Source organism: Erythranthe guttata, chromosome 7, assembly GCF_056151865.1.
Source record: "Erythranthe guttata isolate IM_541 chromosome 7, IM_541, whole genome shotgun sequence".
Lineage (NCBI taxonomy): Eukaryota > Viridiplantae > Streptophyta > Magnoliopsida > Lamiales > Phrymaceae > Erythranthe > Erythranthe guttata.
This window is the reverse complement of record NC_142539.1, coordinates 15035001-15054234: the sequence shown is the minus strand read 5'-3', so window position 1 is coordinate 15054234 and position 19234 is coordinate 15035001. Positions and strand designations below refer to the sequence as shown.

At 31.8% G+C, this 19234-nt stretch overlaps 4 protein-coding genes across 5 annotated transcripts in view; all 4 read left to right on the top strand.

Moving 5' to 3' along the window:
• Window positions 1–3652: 3652 nt before the first annotated feature.
• Window positions 3653–7394, top strand: LOC105961474 (outer envelope pore protein 37, chloroplastic). Its single transcript, XM_088821043.1, has 6 exons — window positions 3653–4073; window positions 5161–5250; window positions 5334–5510; window positions 5611–5705; window positions 6144–6264; window positions 7038–7394. The coding sequence occupies exons 1-6, from the start codon at window positions 3711–3713 to the stop codon at window positions 7167–7169; spliced, it is 978 nt and encodes a 325-aa protein (XP_088677169.1). The 5' UTR covers window positions 3653–3710; the 3' UTR covers window positions 7170–7394.
• Window positions 7395–8068: 674 nt separating this feature from the next.
• LOC105961476 (hypothetical protein) lies at window positions 8069–12408 on the top strand. 2 transcript variants are annotated; one of them, XM_012985707.2, is made up of 6 exons: window positions 8069–8498; window positions 9590–9793; window positions 10503–10619; window positions 10714–10863; window positions 10956–11014; window positions 12010–12408. In XM_012985707.2, exons 1-6 carry the CDS (start codon window positions 8352–8354, stop codon window positions 12143–12145), a joined length of 813 nt encoding a protein of 270 aa, XP_012841161.2. In that variant the 5' UTR covers window positions 8069–8351; the 3' UTR covers window positions 12146–12408. The 2 variants fall into 2 exon arrangements, with proteins under 2 accessions (XP_012841161.2, XP_012841162.1); XM_012985708.2 differs by having other exon boundaries at window positions 8119–8498; window positions 9560–9793.
• A 1859-nt stretch (window positions 12409–14267) lies between these two features.
• LOC105961462 (pelargonidin 3-O-(6-caffeoylglucoside) 5-O-(6-O-malonylglucoside) 4'''-malonyltransferase) lies at window positions 14268–15688 on the top strand. Its single transcript, XM_012985692.2, has one exon. It carries the CDS (start codon window positions 14274–14276, stop codon window positions 15594–15596), a length of 1323 nt encoding a protein of 440 aa, XP_012841146.2. The 5' UTR covers window positions 14268–14273; the 3' UTR covers window positions 15597–15688.
• A 3105-nt stretch (window positions 15689–18793) lies between these two features.
• LOC148769803 (uncharacterized) overlaps window positions 18794–19234 on the top strand; it is a 5831-nt gene continuing 5390 nt past the window's right edge. The window contains exons 1-2 of the mRNA XM_088820369.1: window positions 18794–18945; window positions 19025–19234. The exon at window positions 19025–19234 is cut by the window's right edge and continues 62 nt beyond it. Coding sequence (XP_088676495.1) covers window positions 18808–18945; window positions 19025–19234 — 348 coding nt within the window. The 5' untranslated portion in view covers window positions 18794–18807. The remainder of the gene's footprint in view (window positions 18946–19024) is intronic.

Genomic DNA, 19234 nt, shown 5'->3' with positions numbered 1-19234 from the left:
CAAAATTCATGCTATATATATTAAATTTTTTTTATTTAAATAAGAAAATATAAATTTTATTTTGTATTTGAGGGCCCTAATTATAGTAAACATAATTTTTGGGGCCCTAATTATAATACATATAAGTTGGGGGCCCTAGGCAAAAGCCTAATTGCCTATAGCCTAGGGCAGGGCCTGATTGTGATCTTATTATTATATGATCATGATATATAAATGATGGGATATAATTATGTTTAAATATATTTGTATATATATTTTGAGTATCTACAAATAATATTTAAAAATGTATTATATTAAATTTGGTAAAATCGATTTATCGCAGATTAATCACCGTTGGGTCGATTAATTGTGAGAATGTGCCTAACCAACCGCCTTGGACCCGATTCCTGCTTTTACAACCTTGCAAATCCCATATAATATACAAGTTCCATTCCGAATTATCATTCCACAAATTACATTTTCAAGACATATCAATTTATTTTAGTATGGAATTATCATTTAAAAAAAATATTAAAACACCACTAGTAAAAAGAGACATAAGATTTAAAAAAATTAAGCGCAGGCGATTCCGAGTCTTTATTTAAAACTGATTTTGGATTTTTTTTTGGTGCAAACGTTTTTCCATTCTGTTAGTATTACCAGAAACGTCCTCAAAACTTTTAAATATTTACAAAAACAGCGCCGGAACATTTCATGACTGTTGTCCATGGCGTTTCAGTTTCCGAAACATTTCAAGAATATAGAAACACGATTTTATAGAAGTTTCCATGCATCATAGTTTATAATAAATTGTCGTATGCCACTCATTAGACACATAGCAATACTTTAATGGGAAATTAATTGATAATTATTCTGGCTTGGTACGTTATTGAAAAAAGTGACAGTCCACTATAATTAATTACCCTTGTTAGCATTTGGTGGCGAAGTATGTGAATAAAATTTAGCCACCAAATCAATATTTCTTTTTTTCTTTCTTTTCCCTTTCATTTTTTTTTTCTTATAATAATTAATTTTCTTGTACCATTAATTGAAAATTGGTTCTACTAGCTAGCTAAATTATATGAAAATTTAATTTGTAAAAGTAAAAACAAACCCCATCCTCGTCCTTAAAAGTAACAACTTAGACATAACTATGGGTGCAAATTGATTTAATTTATTCCTCAGTTTGTCGCACAATCTATATCATCCTATGCTAATGTCACGCGCGATGGAAATTATGGATATATATACATTGCGTGACTATTATCCGAGAAAACAAATAACTTGATTATTGAGTTTTACGAGCGAGCTAAATTGTACGAGAGGAGGATGAGCGGCGATCGTGCAATATATTAATATATTATTATTATTATTATTATTATTATTATTATTATTATTATTATTATTATTGGTAGTAGTAGTAGTAGTAGTAGACTAGTAGTAGTAGTAGTAGTAGTACTAATATCATCCCAATTTACTCATATTATTGATTTTAACTTAATTTTTCAAGCCATCTTGAATTAAGGTTTCTATCTTAATATGGAAAATCATATTGCTAGTACTCATTTTACTCTGATTACACGTTTATTATTTATAGTTTTGCCCCTCATTCACAACTTTTAAATATAAGGCCATCAAGAAAATTTCAAATTTAAAAAAGTTCAATTTTCTTAAATTAATAATACATATAGAAAAAAAAAATCTCGAGCCACCATTCTAAAGAGTCAAAAGTGTAAAGATAATAAATATTTCACCTTTTTAATGTTTGCAACTCTCAATTGACTTTATAGTGTAATAACTTTTGTTGTTGTTATGCTGCCCAAATACTAAACTAGTGCAACTAAGAGTTGAATTTTACAGCATTAGATTTCATTTGATAGATGATACTTCTTACATTGCATGTGACTTAGTGGAGTAATTTGGAGCTTTCTCTCAAATGGCTATACCTATTGGAATAAAAATCTCTTATCATGTTTTTTTGTTACAATATATGGGAATTTATGCAAAATTAGTAAATTAATTTATATCTCGAATGAATTATGTTCATAAATTAAACCGAACACATTTATCCAATGCGATCATATACTAAAAACCAAACACTGGTATAGTAAGAGTAGTATTCGGTAAAATAATGGAAATAGAAGAAAGTTATCGCTCAAAATATACGGGGAAATATTTTGCTATAATTATTACAAATTTTGATTAAGGGGCAAGTGAATATTTTGTAGTACATTCATAAAATCTAAGGGAAATTAGAAAAAAGAAACTCCTCATTAGAGTGTCTAATTTGAGTTATATAATTTAAGGTTAAAGACATGCAATTTTCGGTTTTGAATAAAGTGTTTAGGTTTAGATTTTCGTTTGAACTAAGTCCGTCTTGTTTTCTTTTAGTTAGTTAATTAAGTCAACTGATTTCAGTCAATTATCTCTCATGATACGGGCCGGCTTGCCCCAAAAGCCCACCAACAAAGGTACGCGAATGAAGCATCCATTTGGCATCAAAGAAAAAGGTGCGTACGTCTGCGAGACGACCAGGGTAATCATATCACACCCACATGTGAGACGACCGGAGCCAGAGGGGGACCCCATCACCACACTCCCGAGGCATGTATAAATACTGTCTTGAGAACCAAGGAAAGATGTATCAAAATAAACACTTCACTTTATTCTCTACGCATATTATTCTCCACTATCTCTACTAATTTGACCGTCGAAATGCTAACGCCGAGAAATATTTTCCCGGCACTCTTTTTTGCCGGTTTTTCGTGGACTCTTTTGGGCTCCCTTCGTTTAAGGCCCACACCGTCTCCATTTTCCTATTATTAGCCAAAAGGGCTGCATCAACTTGTCGTTTCGATACTTATAAATAAGTTGACTCAATTGATTTACAAGTGAGTCAACTAGTTTATGACCGAGTCAATATATTTAAATTAGTTGATTAATTGATGATTTTTTGATAATTCTTTTTAGTGACAAATCATGAGTGTATTTTTTGCAAAATTGCAGGGCGAGAAATTTTACTCAAAACAAAAATTTATTATCCTTACATCGAAGTAAAATAAATTGAGAGACGTTTCTCAAATTATCAAAATTTATAGATTTTAATAAGGACAATATGCCCTTAAAAATGCCTGTTATGCAATTTCTCCCCTCAAAATAAAAAAAAACGAGACTGTCCCCCTTCAATATATACAACTTGGTGCACTTTGCCCCAAATATGTATTTTCTGTCTAATTCTCACCGAATAAAGGTTGTATATCTCATTTTACATCTTCCACTTGAGAATCCTCATTTCACAGTTACTTAAGGTTCCCAAATTAACAAAATTCTCTTCCAAATTGATGAAATTCGCTTCTAAATTAGACGAAATTTTCTTTCAAATTCGACAAAATTTGTTCTTTGTTCTTCGTAATCATTGAAATGTAGGGTGAAGAAAGGTTAAATGACATTTGAAGCCATAAAAGATGAAATTACCCTTTCAATTTACTCAAATCCGACAAAAATTAGCTCAAAAATACACATTTGAGGCAAAGTGCACCGAGTTATATATTTCGAAGTAGGAGAGTCTCATTTTTCTATTTTAAGGGGGGAAAGTGAAACAATGACATTTTGTTAGGGGGCGAAGTGCAATTTGCCGTTTTAATAATATTGCCTAAGAACCCCCGCCTGAAAAATTCCCAAATTCAACATTTTGTCTCTTCTACTAAAAAAATAGAAACAAAGGTAAAACAATGGCGGAACCAAAATCCGCCCCCCAGCCTACCACCGCCGTCCCGGCCACCGCCACCGCCACAACCGGCGGCCAATTCCGTGACTTTGTCCGAATGGATCGGCCGAAGTTCCGCGTGACGACGGCGTACGACAGCGACAGCTCCGTATTCCTCCACAAGGTGTCCTGCAAATTATTGGACGATTTAGCGAAGCTGAAGATGTCATTTTCAAGCAACAACAATGGCGAAGTGTGGGAGCCACAAGTCTCGCTCACTTCAAAGCTCTTCTCTCTGCACTACGATGTCGAGGAGCGCGACGCCCTGCTCAAGGCTTCGTTTGAAGCCGCGCCTGGATTGAATTTCAAAGCTTCCCATCAATTCAAGGTTTAATTCTTTTTGATTTCTGCTTTAATCTGGAGATAAGTTTCAGTTTACTAGTGAATTAGGATTTTGATAATTGAAAAAAATAAAAAAAATGAATTCTGGTGTAGGAGCTTATGAGCCTGCATTTCTTTTATGATTTTCCGATTTGATTTTTCTGGGTAATGGATGTATACATATGTGTGTGTGTCTGTGTGTGTGTGTGTGTGTGTGTGTGTGTGTGTGTGTGTGTGTGTGTGTGTGTGTGTGTGTGATTAGTTCATGCCCATGGCTGGATAGAAACTGAAGTTTCTTATCAAACTCAGTCCATTCAAGATAACTTAGGGTCCGTTTGGCTAAGCTTATTTTAAACAACTGATAAGCTCTTACATCTGATAAGTTGTTTTAAGAGCTGATAAGTGTTTCGATAATGATCTTATAAGCAATTTGTACTCATTATAAGATCTTAAATAAAAAGGTGTGCTCGAGGTAGTTTTGAAAAAAAATCTTATTTACTCTCCAGCAACTTAATTTTAGAATTTTTAAGATCTTTTTTAGAAAAAATACCAAACACTTTGGAAGAGCTTATAAGCTCTTGAACATCTTATAAGCTCTTTTTAACAACTTATAAGCTTAGTGGAAGTATTTAAGTTGTAGAAATAACATGAAAAATTAAAACTTTATCCAAATTTTGGATGGAATATTTTGAGGATGTTTGGATTGGGTTTATGTGATTACCAATTTCCCCGATGCAAGGAAATGTTCATCTGGTCGACCATTAATCTACAAGGCTTAGCAGAGATTTCTTCGATTCTGCCTTGTTCGATTTTCCGTTCTAGGATGAAGATGTTGGGTCATAGATATCCCAAATCATCCACAAGAAACATTTTAGAAGCACGTCTTGGTTTTTTAACCGTAGAATATTTTACTATTTATATATTGCTTTTTCTTCTCCTGTGACGAATTTTATGTTTTCGTGTGAAATTGCCAATGTTTGGTTGCTAAATGTTGGCTGTTTGTTTCTTTCTGTGTGCATATTTTACCGGCAAATAAATTTGAACATAAAATTACATGCTTGTTTGCTTAACACTATCTTTATATAAATTTTTAGGCTCGACAAGCAGAAGTTGCAATGGTCGCAGATCTTGCAAGCCCCGATTACAAATTGGAATTGTCATCCTTTGTTCCGTCTGTTGGCAAGGTAAGAACTATTTGGGATTGAGATTCCTTAATTATTTCAAATTTTGTTTTTTTTATCTATTTTTTTTTTCTTGGGTGCTGCAGCCGAGAGCAACTTTTAAGTTTCCACTTGGCGAAGTATCATTGGAGGAGAAAGAGGCGGAAGAAGAGGAACAGAAGAAAGCCTTATCAGTGAGCGGGATTCTAAAATATCATATTCTGAATGGATTGTACACTGCTAAATTCGTCGACGAAAATATGGATTTAAGATATGCATTCAAGGTAGTTTCTTTAGCAAATGTGGATATTCGTTAGTGAGAAATTTTTATGTTTTTCTTATAATCCAAATTGTCGACTTTTTGTGTGGATTTTTTACATGTAGGATGAGCAAATGACGTTCATTCCGAGCATTTCTATGCCTTCAAATGCAGTTTCGTGTGCATTTAAGCGGAGATTCAGTAATTCGGACAAGTTGAGGTACGTTATTACATAATACAAAAAAAGTAATTAGGATCAAGTGCCGGACAAAATTAAACCTTAACGGAGGGTTATGTAATTAGATCTAATTTAGATGGTGGTTTGTGTATTTTCAAGCTTCAAAGGGTCTCGATGTAATTAGATCTAATTTAGAGGAAGGTTGGCGTAATTTCCACTAAAAACAGGTGTTTTAGTGAAGTTATCGAGTTTATTTGGCCACTTTCCCACCCGATTGAATATAAGTCATAATTTCATACTCATGCTCTAAAAGCGCATCTAATCCAACAGTTCGATGCTGCAATTATCAACAACTTAGCATCTTATTGCCATCTCTACTTATTCATTTAATTATTTATTTGGCTTTTGGAGATAATATATGATATCTGTTAGTACATTTTGCTAGCAATTTATTACGATTTGTTTGGTTTATATGTTCAGCTATTTATACCACTTCGATTCAAACAATTGGAATGCCGTCTACAAACACACAGTGGGTAAGGACTACAAGTTCAAAGCAGGCTATGATTCTGAAGTTCGACTCGGTTGGGCATCTCTCTGGGTTAGTTTCTTTAACTTTTTTTTTTCTTTTTTCGATTTTATCGAGAGTTAGAATGGTAGTGTTAGTAATTTTGTTAGCATTTTGCTTCAATATTATATATGCTCTCATGTTTCTTTTTAGTATATATCTCACATCTGAATTGACTAGCCAGTAATTTTGTTTTAACGTGGCCAAATATACAAATCTCAAATAAAATAGAAAGTTTGAGAAACGGAATTGGGGGGCCAACGCCCTTATATAAATTTGGTGCTTTAAGTTTTGTTTCTATTCTACTGGTACTGTTCAGACTTCAAATATAATTTTGACTCTTTTTTCAGTCCGAATTTGGTAAAACTTAAAGCACCAAATTTATAGTCTTTTGAGTTGACTTTGTAATTCGACTTGAATCAGCTATATATTTTTACCATCTTACAGTCGAAATCTGAGAAAATTCAAAATATCGAAGTTGCAGCCCTTTAAATTAGCTTTCTATTCCAACTTGAATCAACTAAATTGGTGGTTGAATGAGAAAGTTACATATAATCTTGAACTTACATTACCCGTAAAATTGAAACGACAGTTGCCATTTCAGCATTTGTTATCGAACTCTCACCTCAATGTTATTGCAACCTCAGAAAATGTCGAAGTTTGTTTACTCTTGTCTAAACTTCAGCCTGATGCTATTACACAATTTTCACTTTCAACTGGTACAGCGGAAAATAAATAAATAAAAAACGGAACCAAATAAATAATTTTTTTGTACAAAATGTGGAATTTAATTGAGGATATTTCAGGTTGGAGACGAAGATGGGAAAGCGAAGACAGCACCATTGAAGATGAAAGTGCAGTTGATGGTCCAAGTTCCTCAAGATGACGTAAAATCGACGGCTGTGATGTTCCGAATCAAGAAAAGATGGGACATTTAATTCTCTACACAGTATCGGAATGGAAATGGACGATCATCTAATGTTGTGTTTGTAGACGACACATTTATTAATTGTTGTAATAATAAATTTCATCTTTCCTCAAAATTTCCATTCTTGGTTCAAAATGTTGCCCCTACTATACTTTGGTACACTTTTATTTGTCATTGGGACTCTCTGCTAGTCCAGATTTATTAGATGTTTTGTTGGGAGTGATTTCTTTATTTATTCTTTCACTATTATCAGACTAACGCTCAGTTTGGTTAAGCTTATTTTAAAGAGCCGGTAACTTCTTATATTTGATAAGTTGTTTTACAAGTTTATAACTTGTTACGTCTTATATTTAGGATTAATTTTAAAGTTTTTGAATAATGTTCTTATAAGCTATTTTTATTTATTATAAGATTTTATATAAAAATGTGGGATATATGTACTTTAAAAAAATAAAATCTTATTTGTTCTTCAACTTTATTTGTAAAAATTTTTAAGATTTTTTAAAAAAAAAATTACAACACTTTAGAAGAACTTATAAACTCTTAAACATCTTATAAGTTTTTTTTAACAGCTTATAAGCTTGAATTTTGTTTGCCAAAAACTTGCTGATGAATGGTAGTAGTAGATTATACTCTATTATATTGATTTTTTTTTGTAGAATAATTATATTCATTATCATTATTTGGCATTGTCTGTATTGAAATATTATCAATAAACTAATAAATTATTTTTATGCATACTAATTATTGGTAAAAATCAGTTATTGCTTTTTGTTATGTAAAAAATATGTTAAATATATTCATTAGTGTTGATGAAAAGTCAATATTCTCTCATAAAAATAGAAAAATTCAAATATTCTTTTATTTTATTTTATTTAAAAAATCATTAAAATAAAACACAAAGGGCAGAAAAGGAAGAAATGAAAAAAAGAAAAGGATATGCCCTTTTCATTATAATCATACATCTGCTCTCTCTCACTTTCTCTCTCTATATCTTCTCTCTCTAAAAGGGGCTTTACAGAAAGGATGGCAGAAGCTCAAGAACTGTGAGCCAACCAAATTGACCACCATTACTCTTTCCTTCACCCCTACTGTTATCATCAGTTTTCATAAATTACATCAAATATTCATATTAATTAATTTTAATTTCATTCTCAAAAAAAAAAAAAAAAAAAAAAAACGAGGCAGCAAAATGACCTCGCCTCTTCCCCATTTCTCTACGGTTCCCCCTCCTACTGTTAGTGGCAGTAGGTTTAGTCGTTTCGATCCCATTTATTTTTCTTCCTTCAGCCGTAGACGATTTGCCCCTCTGTCCAACTGTTCTTTCCAGAAAAATAAGGTAATTTTTTCCTTTTTTTTTTTTTTTTTTTTTAAATTTATTATTCTATTGTTTTTTCAATTGGGTTTATTTTCATTAAATTCTGGGTTATGGGGTTCCATTGATTTGCTCTGTCTTTGTTATTTTGCTCAGATTTTAGAAATTTATTTAATCAAGAGAAGAACAGATTATATATTTTGACCTAGTGTGCTGCAAATCTAGTTATGGGCTTCGCCGTAGAAAGTATAGATCACGGTGCATCCCACGATTTCTCGGTTTTGCCACAATCGACATTTGTTCGCATTACATGAATTTCCTTGATTTACGGTTTTTCGGTGTCGAATGTGCATTTTTGTGTATCCATTGCAGTTGATTAAGCAAATGACGAAGCTTTTCTTGGCGTACTAGTAGTTTCCCCGGTTGAAACGAGCAACTTGATTAGAACATTACAAGATTCCGTAAAATTAAATCGATTTTGGAATTATAATGAGTCGGGAGTAGTAGATGATGTTGGTTTTTGTTCTTCACAAAAGGGAAATTGTTACTTTGATTTGTACACGTATTTATATGTGTATGTGTGTGTTCGTGTGTTACGCGCCATGTAAAGACTTGAGTGTTAATATGTTACTGATTGATATTCATATATTAATTCAGATTACATTTATATCGGGTTTTCATCCAACAAATCTACACGAGACAGCTTAAGAGAAAACATGTGTCGAGAAAAGACGTATCTTCTGTATGATGCTTGAAAATCCATAAGGATTAGAATCGACCTTCTAGAACGATAAAATTCTATTTGAAAATTTTACAGAAGGTCGGCATAAATAGAATAAACATTTAGCTTTAGATGCTGACTACTTTCTATATTAACGTATGCAAATTTCTTCGACAACTTCATACATGCGTAGTAGATAATAGAAAGAAATAGACGAATAGTCAACGGCACCAATAGCGCACTCATTTCATACGAGAAGCTTGTTTTACTCTGTAATGTGCCAAAATTGCATTTGACGACTAACTTGTCTTAATCATATATTTTTCGACGGATCAGTTGGTTTTCACTAATGATTTACTATCAGGGGCGTCTTGTTTTCTGTGTGCTGGTATAGTTGCCTTCTGGATATGAGAGCACAACAAGACGTCAAAGAATAGATAACTCGATCGATGAAGATAAAAAACACGAGATCCAAATGTTCGGGTCCGGTGATGAAGTTTCCACAAAGATTCCAACTCAAGCCCAGTCTCTCGTCGAAGGATCTAATTCCGTTTTGGTCTCCGAATATAAACCGAGTGCTGATGTGGATTACCTCCAGGTTTTGACAATCATGCTCTTATCTAATTCTTGATTCTCCGTTAATTTTTAATTATTTGGTATCTGCAATAAATTAAAGACTTTGAATTTCAATTCTATTGCATATTGGAGCTGTTTTTAGGAATACTGTAATTTAGACGCCAATCGGTATTATTTCCTACTAATTAACTGAAGTTGTTCTGCTATGGAAACTTTAAACCACTGCGATAAACGTAAAAATATTGTATTTTTAAATGCCTCATCTCTTAGTTTCGAGCTTTCTTTTTTCCTAATTGGGAAGAGACGCATGTTTTCTCGATCTTATTTGTAAATCATGCAATCATGATAATGACCTATAACATGATCGACAATATAAACATAAAGTCTTATTCTTAATATATCAATAATATACGAGTCGTGAATACAGCTATTAAACTTTAACACAAAAATTATAGATTGGCTCAAAAATAAATAATAAAAACATTAAGGTGCATTTTCACATATTCTCGTCATTTTTGTTAAACTTTTTTACTTTGTGAATTATTTCCCTTTCGCAAATTTCAATTTTATACTCAAATTCTGGTACTGGGGTTATCGAGTTTGATTCTTGATCTCGTCTATAATAAATATCACTGCTTTTGTGATTCTTGATATTGTTTGTGTATAATAATCGTTCGTAAATATTAAATATCTCGATACTCAAAATATTTAACCGTTGTTGCCTTTTTCAGGAGTTACTAGCAATTCAACAACAAGGTCCGAGAACAATTGGCTTTTTCGGGACACGAAATATGGGGTTCATGCATCAAGAACTCATCGAGATTCTCAGCTATGCACTGGTCATAACCGTACGTTTTTTATTTATTTATTTAATTAAAATAATAAATAAATAAGTTCCTTGATGATTCTTAATACGGGCCCACCCTTTTGATTTATTTGTAGAAAAACCATTTATTCACCTCAGGAGCATCAGGTACTAACGCAGCTGTTATAAGAGGAGCTCTTCGTGCTGAAAAACCCGAGCTTCTTACTGTTATTTTGCCTCAAAGTTTGAAGAAGCAACCACCCGAGAGTCAAGAATTGCTCTCTAAGGTAAAAATAAAAATAAAATTGGATCTTTATATCTTTGAATGTTAAATTTTCGAATTTTTATTTTATTTTATTATTATTAATTTTTTTGACAGGTAAAGAATGTTGTCGAGAAGCCTTACAACGACCATCTTCCTCTGATAGAAGCCAGCAGGTACCATTTCTTTTACATGGTTATTCGTTCGTAATTTCTGGTGTTGAATTTAGCAATTTTTTTAGAAACAATATATCTAAAGTGGAGTGACTAATTTTAAATCAAGTTGATCTTTAGTCGAACGTATCATATCTCAAAATAGAAATTCCCGACGATAACAAATCAAAATTATGAAATGATCCATCTTGTTTGCGAAATCACAGCCATAAAAAGATTTAACACGACCAATAAAATGCCTATATTGCCCCTGAAGAGAAAAAAAAAATAGAAAATTTAAGTTTTAAATGATCCCCTAAAGTATATGCTTAGATTACAAAAATCCCCCTTTACTTTGTAAAATTACATTTAACCTCTCAAACTAACTATATATCAAAATTTTAAGGGTAAATTACATACACCCCCCTGAGGTATGGTCAAATTACAAAAACACCCCTCTTGTTTGGATAATTACAACCACCCCCTCAACTCCTCAAATTTAGTGGAATCTTCGAGATTATATGGAATATTATCACTTGTGTACCCGTTTTATCCCATTCAAACTCTACATTATGAAGCAAAATGATCATAATATGCGATTTTTAGCTTGTATATATCAGTTTGTGGTGCATCGGAAACTGTATTTTTACACAAAACGAGTACAAACTAGAGCACATTCCACGGAATCTAGATGATTATGTTGAATTTGGCACAATAAGGGTGGAGGTGTAAGAAAAAATCATAGTTGAGGGGGGTAGATGTAATTATCCAAACAAGAGGGGGATTTTTGTAATTTGACCATACCTCAGGGGGGTGTTTGTAATTTACCTAAATTTTAATGTAAACCGTGAAATTACTAAATTACCCTTGAAAAATGTAACTATGCTAACAAGACTAATTTTTTTTCCCTTCGTATTTTAGCCTTACCTAAAAGAGGTATTCGTATTTTGGCCCTTGTAAATGTTTATTTTGATTGAAAATTAAGACGGTATTTAATATTGCGTATGGTTAAACTGCAGGTTGTGTAACATGGACATAATCTCACAAGTACAACAGGTTATTTGTTTCGCGTTTCACGACAGTAGATTGCTCATGGAAACCTGTCAAGAAGCTAAGAATATGCGAAAGATTGTTACTCTTTTTTATCTCGATTGATTCGACTTTCGAGTCCTAAAGGCACTAATCGTTTGTCAATATGTCGTTATTCAAAAAGGTGATTTTTTTTTGATAAATTTTAAATTTTGGGTTTAAATGGCTCATTTAGCTTGAAGATGCTAGTTTTGATTCCAACTTGTTTGGCCAAATTGGATGTGATTTGAATGATGGGGTTCATTTTTTGTGTTACTTTATTATTTAAATTCATGTGTACAATACTGCCTTTAGACTTTCTTATTTTAATAGTACCAGATTTTATGAAATATTATTATTTAATATATATGAAAAGTACATATTTTTTGACATAAAAATGTTGGTCGGTGTATCTCAATACTTGTTTCAAATAATCTAATTCACCATATGCATTTTGTTTCTTTTATAAACTTTGTCCTTACAATCTATATTAAAAAAATAATTATTTCAGTTTGTTCGATTTAACACATGTCGGGTGTGTTGACACAGTAAGATAAAACAATAACTATAAATGTTATTCTCTGTTTACTATAATACATTTGTTTACTATGATGCAGACAAATCACTTAAATATTGTGGTACAATCTTTTTCGATGGTAGGTTTGTGGTCTCGATTTGCCAACTAAGTTCGTCCACCATAAAACCGGGGTAGAAAAAAGGAATTCTATTAAGACTGCTATAAATTCAAGAGAATACAACTATAAAAACACCATCTTCTTCGATATACCTTCTCGTCCTCGAATCTTCAACACGACACAATAATTCGAAATCAAATGCTATTTAAAAATTGAATCAAGACAACAACGTGAGAACTTTTAATTTAAAAAATCAATCAGTTACAAAACAAAAACGAATATAATTTCATCTCCATTCCCTTCCATTATCCACATTCGTCCAGATCTCCTTTACCGCTGGCGTCAGATTCCCAATTCGAGAAAGAAGAGAAGAAGTGATGGAGAGAAAAGTCGATGAGAGAACGACAGTTCAAAAATTTTGGCTATGATTTTATGATTATAAAATCTATCAATTAGGAGTAATACAAGTACAGCATCTAGTAATTATACAAAGGGTAAATAGCATTTAAAACCCTCCCGTGGTTACAAGTTTTTGCAGATGACCCTCTTGTGCTCGTAATATTAGCACATAACCCCCTTGTGCATGGTTTAGGTGGTAGCTTTCGTTAGTTTTTCGTCAAACTTAACCATCCGTGTCAAACTTCAAGGATTTATCTGCAAAAATGAAAGGGAAAATGTAAGCACAATGGGGTCATCTGTAAAAGAATACATTAAATTTTAACACAGACCGTTAAGTTAGACGGAAAAACTATCGGAAACTATCCCCTAAACCACAAGGGGTTTATGTGCTGATATTGCGAACACAAAAATGTCATCTGCAAAAGAGCTATTTAACAACATGGGAGTCAAGTACTATTTACCCTTAGATAAATATTAATTTAACTAAATAATCAAGAAGGGTTTCACTAATATTGAAAAATGATGTTGATCCATCATAGTATACCCTAATGTGTTGAAGGTTCTCATCAATACACTTTTATTTTTTTTGTCTTTTTTTTTTTTTTTTGGTCTTTTTTTTAGTTCAATCTGCATCATTAATGAATATCCACTAGAAAAATTATAGGGAGTAATTAGGTAATAAAAGAGTTGAAATAAATTATGCAATGTGTTAGGCAGTAACTATAAAGCTACATAAAGTCATGTATAGATATCACACTTGCCCCCTAATAGCATTCCACATTTTTCTCTCGTTTACTTTTTTTTCTTCTTCCAATTTATGTGCTCGTAATATCAGCTCATAATTCTCTTATAGTTGATATATAGAAGTACTAGTGTTTGTTAATTTTTCCGTCGTAATTAACTGTGCTGCCAAATCTCAAAAAGAATAAATGCAAGCACAAGGGGTCGGGTTATAATTGACATGCGCAGTTAATTTTGACGCAAAACTAACGGAAACTACCCTATTAATCACAAGAAGGATTATAAACTTATATTACGAACTCAGGGGTTATCTGCAAAAACTTGTAACCAACCAGGAGTTAAGTGCTATTTACCGAATAAATAAATTTATAGGATATATACATAGCCTCCATAGTATAAAAACCGACATATCCAACATATATTCATATCTATGTGTAAGCATGAAAATCAAAATAGTTAGCAGGAAATTGATAAAACCAAGTACCTCAACTCCTCAAAACCTTAACAAATACAAAATTTCATTCATAGATGAGCTTATGCCACCGGTGAATACGAGAACCGTTTTGTTTTACTATCCAATATTATCGAATTATCGAAAACAAAACGATAGCAGCCAGTTGTTACAGCTGGCAGAATCATTGTCCGAAATCCTACCGAAATTCTACCCTCTTGCTGGAAGATACATAAAGAATGATGGCTTCGTCGACTGCAGTGATCAAGGCGTAGAGTTTGTCGAAGCACAAGTTGTTGATGATGACGTGGATTTCGACGATCTCGTCTCGAAAATGGGAATGGAGGAACTCAATAATCTCCTATCGGGTCAAATACACCAAATCGATGAATCTCCGACGGATCCACTCATGTCTATTCACGTGACAACATTCAAGTGCGGTGGGCTTTCAATTGGCGTCAGTGTTTCTCACAGAATCTTCGATGCATATTCTTTAGGGATATTCATAAACGCTTGGTCAAACGCCAGCCATCCAAATCCAGGTGGCGAAATCAAGATCATTTGCCCGCGTTTTGATTTGGCAACGTTGTTTCCGGGCTACGGGCCTAGATCCGGGCCGTCCGTGGCTCGCTCATCATATCCTCCTAGCCCTATTGTGAAGAGGTTCACGTTTAACAAGGATGCAATAACAAGCATGAGATCGAAACTAATTCAAAGGCCAAATAGTTATTACTCGAGGGTGCGTGTGGTGTGTGCAGTTATAGCCAAGGCCTTAACGGGTGTGGATCGGGCCAAACACGGAGGAAAATCAAGACCTTGCCTCATTGTTCAAGCGGTTAACATGCGTGGGAGAACGAACCCACCGATGCACAAGTATTCTTGTGGGAATTTTGCGACATATTCACTCACCTATATCGAAGATGATTGTAAGAACATATTCGGGGTTGAAGAATTGGCGGATAATATGGGTGATTCTGTCGAAAAGACCGTGACTAGTTGTGCTCAAATACTTTCTCAACGTGCGAAACTACATAGTACAATCACGGAAACTTTTGCGAACGTCGGGAGAAAAACATCGAGTAGTGAGGTGAATGTTATGTACTTTACGGATTGGAGTAAGTTTGGATTGTACGACTTTGATTTCGGTTGGGGGAAGCCTGTCGGGGCAGCGATCGGAGCAATGCTCGGAGAGAATGTCGTAAAGCTTATGGGTAACAAAGAGGGTGACGGAATTGAGGCGTGGGTGCATTTGAATTTCAACGACATGGCGTACTTTGAGCAAGACCAGGATATCAAATTACTTGCAACATAAGTTATATATAATAATATTATGAAAAATACTAAAATACCCTTGTCATTAATTATATTTTAATTAACTAAGTAAGAGATGAGGGGCAAAATTGATAATAATACAATTAATGATTTATTGGAACTCTAAAATCACAAATAATGTGGAAAAAAAAAAAAGAAAACACCCTAATTCCTTTCCATTTTATCTATCATTTGAGAATTCTGATAATGCATTAATTACTAATTTTTCAAATTTTTGCTAATTAATTATTCTTTTTGACCTTGGCTGTCATACCAACTACCAGTTTTCCTAAAATTAATTGTCGTTAGAAAATGCACAAATTCTAATTTTATAGTGTATTCAGCACATACAAACACGCTCACCAGTCACCATTCAATTGTGGCCGACCATCTTCCCCTGATAGCAGGTACCATTTCTTTTACATGGTTATTCGTTCATATTTTCTGGTAGCTACAATTAATTTTTTTAGGGAAATCAAAAATCAACGCAGACAGGTGTTTTGCAAAATCAAGGGCTAAATACATTTTGCACCCCTAAAGTATAGCTTATGTAACATTTACCTCTTGAAATATTATTTGTAATACTTAGAGCAACTCTAATGGAGTTATCAAATAAAGTATTCAATCACTTAACAACTTTCAATGGAGGTATCAAATGAGCCTTCTATTTTGAAAATTCACCTCATGACATGTAAATATATTTGCTGGAAATTGAGTTATAAAAAAATATAACCTCATATTCATTCAATCACAAGGTGACATGTGACAATTACAAATAAAATCACTCATAAACTTCCAATTGATAATTAATTTGATAACCATGGTTGGAGTAGATGAATTTTAAATCAATATTAAATATTATCTTAAATATCAAATGAATATTTGATAACTCAATTTTTATCCATAATATTGGAGTTGCTCTTACTCCCCTCAACATCAAATATTTTATATTTTAAAATTAAAACATAATAAATATAACAATCTAATAATTATTGTATGACACAAAATGAACATTAATTAAAATTAAATTATTGGAAAAAAAAAGTAATATATATTTTATAATAATGAATGAAATTATATTTTAAGAAATTTATGGAGTAAAATAAATTTAAATACTTAAGATTACTATTATTTATGTATTAATTTTTTAAAATTTATCGATATGAATATATTCGATTAATTGGTCCAATAACAATTAGATGTTATTTTATTAAATATGTACTATTCAGTACAAGATAATATTTTCAAATTTTAAAATATTGTCTTTTTCAAGAGATATTTTTAGTTGTATAATTTAATTATTCTTTTAATTATTATTTTAAATAAAAAAGAAAATTTTAAGGTATTAGGATTTAAAATTCAAATTAAATTGAGCTTGAGGGGTAAATATTAAAAATGATACTTTAGGGAATAAGTGTTACATAGGGTATATATTTTATTAAATATGTACTATTCAGTACAAGATAATATTTTCAAATTTTAAAATATTGTCTTTTTCAATAGATATTTTTAGTTGTATAATTTAATTATTCTTTTAATTATTATTTTAAATAAAAAAGAAAATTTTAAGGTATTAGGATTTAAAATTCAAATTAAATTGAGCTTGAGGGGTAAATATTAAAAATGATACTTTAGGGAATAAGTGTTACAGAGGGTATAGATTAAGAGTTAGGAGTGTAAACTGTATTTAACTCCTAAAATCAATATATATTTGAGAAATACAAAGTGCTATTTAATTGAAATTAATTCGCCTTGCCTAATCAGGAACTAAGTCTATTTGAAAAGTAGAAATATAGAGTTAGCAGCAAAACCGATGATCAATTAAATAAATTAATAGAATATAAATAACCTCCAATCTATATCTATCTATACTTCTATACTAACTATAAAAGTATGAATAATTGGTGATGGTTTCTTCCCTTTTTTGTGTGTCCAATATTACCCTTTGGCCAATAGTTGTTTTGATGGATAATATGGTAATTAGACATTACACTAACAATAATGTATATCCATAATAAAAAGATCCAGAACTACTATTAATAAAATTATTAAAAAAAAAAATTTATTTTACCTCCCATTAACCAATTAAGTTATTAATACATAATAATTAGGATAATCATTAATGCAATATTAACTTATTAAGTGTTACTAAAGTTTTAACTCATCCATTTACGTTAAACTTCAGCAAAATATTTGATTTCTTCATTAGTTTAAAGCTTCATAAAATATGGATTACACCCTCATTATGATAATAGATTAGGGAGACTTAAATGACAAGACTAATGAAATTTTCAGTTACAAACTGATAGAAATAATAATAATAAAGCCGGGAGAATAGAAATGGATGTACCGTATTAAATAGAAGAAGATGTTCGTGTAGTATAATTACTTGAATAATCAATTAAAATTATTTGTTTATTATTAAGAACTATTACTCCAATTGCCCCTCAAATATTATATATTTGCAATTATTTAATTATATAATATAATATAATATTTTGTAATGGACTATTAATTATTTCAGTAATATTATAAATATGTATTATTTATAAATAATTATTTTCCATCTCATTATTTGTAACATGCCAAAAAAAAAAAACTGCCAACAAGTATTAAATTGAAGAAACAATAGTATACAAAGAGTCATTGCTTCTCTATTGTAATAAAAACGACATGAAAAATATGAGGTCATAATTACAAAATAAAGCCCATTTAATTAGTATTTAATTAATATTTATAAAAATGTACTATTTATAAATAATTATTTTTCATCTCATTATTTGTAACATGCCAAAAAAAACTTCCAACAAGTCTTAAATTGAAGAAATTAAACAATAGTATACAAAGAGTCATTGCTTCTCTATTGTAATAAAAATGACATGAAGAAAAATTGAGGTCATAATTACAAAATAAATTCCATTTAATTAGTAACAACTGCATATGTCTACAAATTGTACTCCATGCATATATATTCACTCTATAATTCAATTTCCATACCGAACATATCCATATAACACAAAGAGTAGGCACTAAGTTTGATTTTGTTTATCAAGTACGTACATATCCTAGGAAACAAATTGATTGAATCAACTTCCTACAAATATGTCTTCGTTTACATATTTTTTTTATGCTACATATTTAAACGTTATTTCCAACATAACATTTGTTTCTTTACAATACAGAAAAAGGAACCAACCATGTCTCTTGCTTCTATGCTTCACATAAGGGACTTACATGTGACGCAGAACTGTGGAACACTTAAACTGAAGGCTTTACGGGTTGGGAGTGAGATAAGCTGCGGGACAGACTTCATTACAAAGCTGAAAAAAATAATTATGATGGACGAACAGGTGAGTAAGGCAACATTAAAAATTCTAACATATACAAATATACCATTTGACGACCAACTTACCTTAAAAATGGTTGCAGGGTGATCGTATTGGGGTCGTAATATTTAAAGACGACCTACCACATTTTGATGGCTGTTTCTCCCTGCACAAGTCTTACATAATCTCGAACGCAGTTGTTAAGAATAGAAATCTTTCGTATTTTAGTGCACATCCACATTTTGAAATGGTGTTTAGAAAAAATACCATTGTAAAGGAGGCTCCAACACCAATTTCGGATGACAATCTCAAT

What these genes read in the sequence shown, in the direction of transcription:
- LOC105961462 (XM_012985692.2), top strand. Translation starts at nt 14,274, where the DNA reads ATGAAAATCAAAATAGTTAGCAGGAAATTGATAAAACCAAGTACCTCA.
- LOC105961476 (XM_012985707.2), top strand. Translation starts at nt 8,352, where the DNA reads ATGACCTCGCCTCTTCCCCATTTCTCTACGGTTCCCCCTCCTACTGTT. An exon ending in GCTATGCACTGGTCATAACC is followed by an intron (nt 10,620 to 10,713) that starts GTACGTTTTTTA and finishes ATTTATTTGTAG; the next exon opens with AAAAACCATTTATTCACCTC. An exon ending in GTCAAGAATTGCTCTCTAAG is followed by an intron (nt 10,864 to 10,955) that starts GTAAAAATAAAA and finishes TTTTTTTGACAG; the next exon opens with GTAAAGAATGTTGTCGAGAA.
- LOC105961474 (XM_088821043.1), top strand. Translation starts at nt 3,711, where the DNA reads ATGGCGGAACCAAAATCCGCCCCCCAGCCTACCACCGCCGTCCCGGCC. An exon ending in TTGTTCCGTCTGTTGGCAAG is followed by an intron (nt 5,251 to 5,333) that starts GTAAGAACTATT and finishes TGGGTGCTGCAG; the next exon opens with CCGAGAGCAACTTTTAAGTT. An exon ending in TCGGTTGGGCATCTCTCTGG is followed by an intron (nt 6,265 to 7,037) that starts GTTAGTTTCTTT and finishes AGGATATTTCAG; the next exon opens with GTTGGAGACGAAGATGGGAA.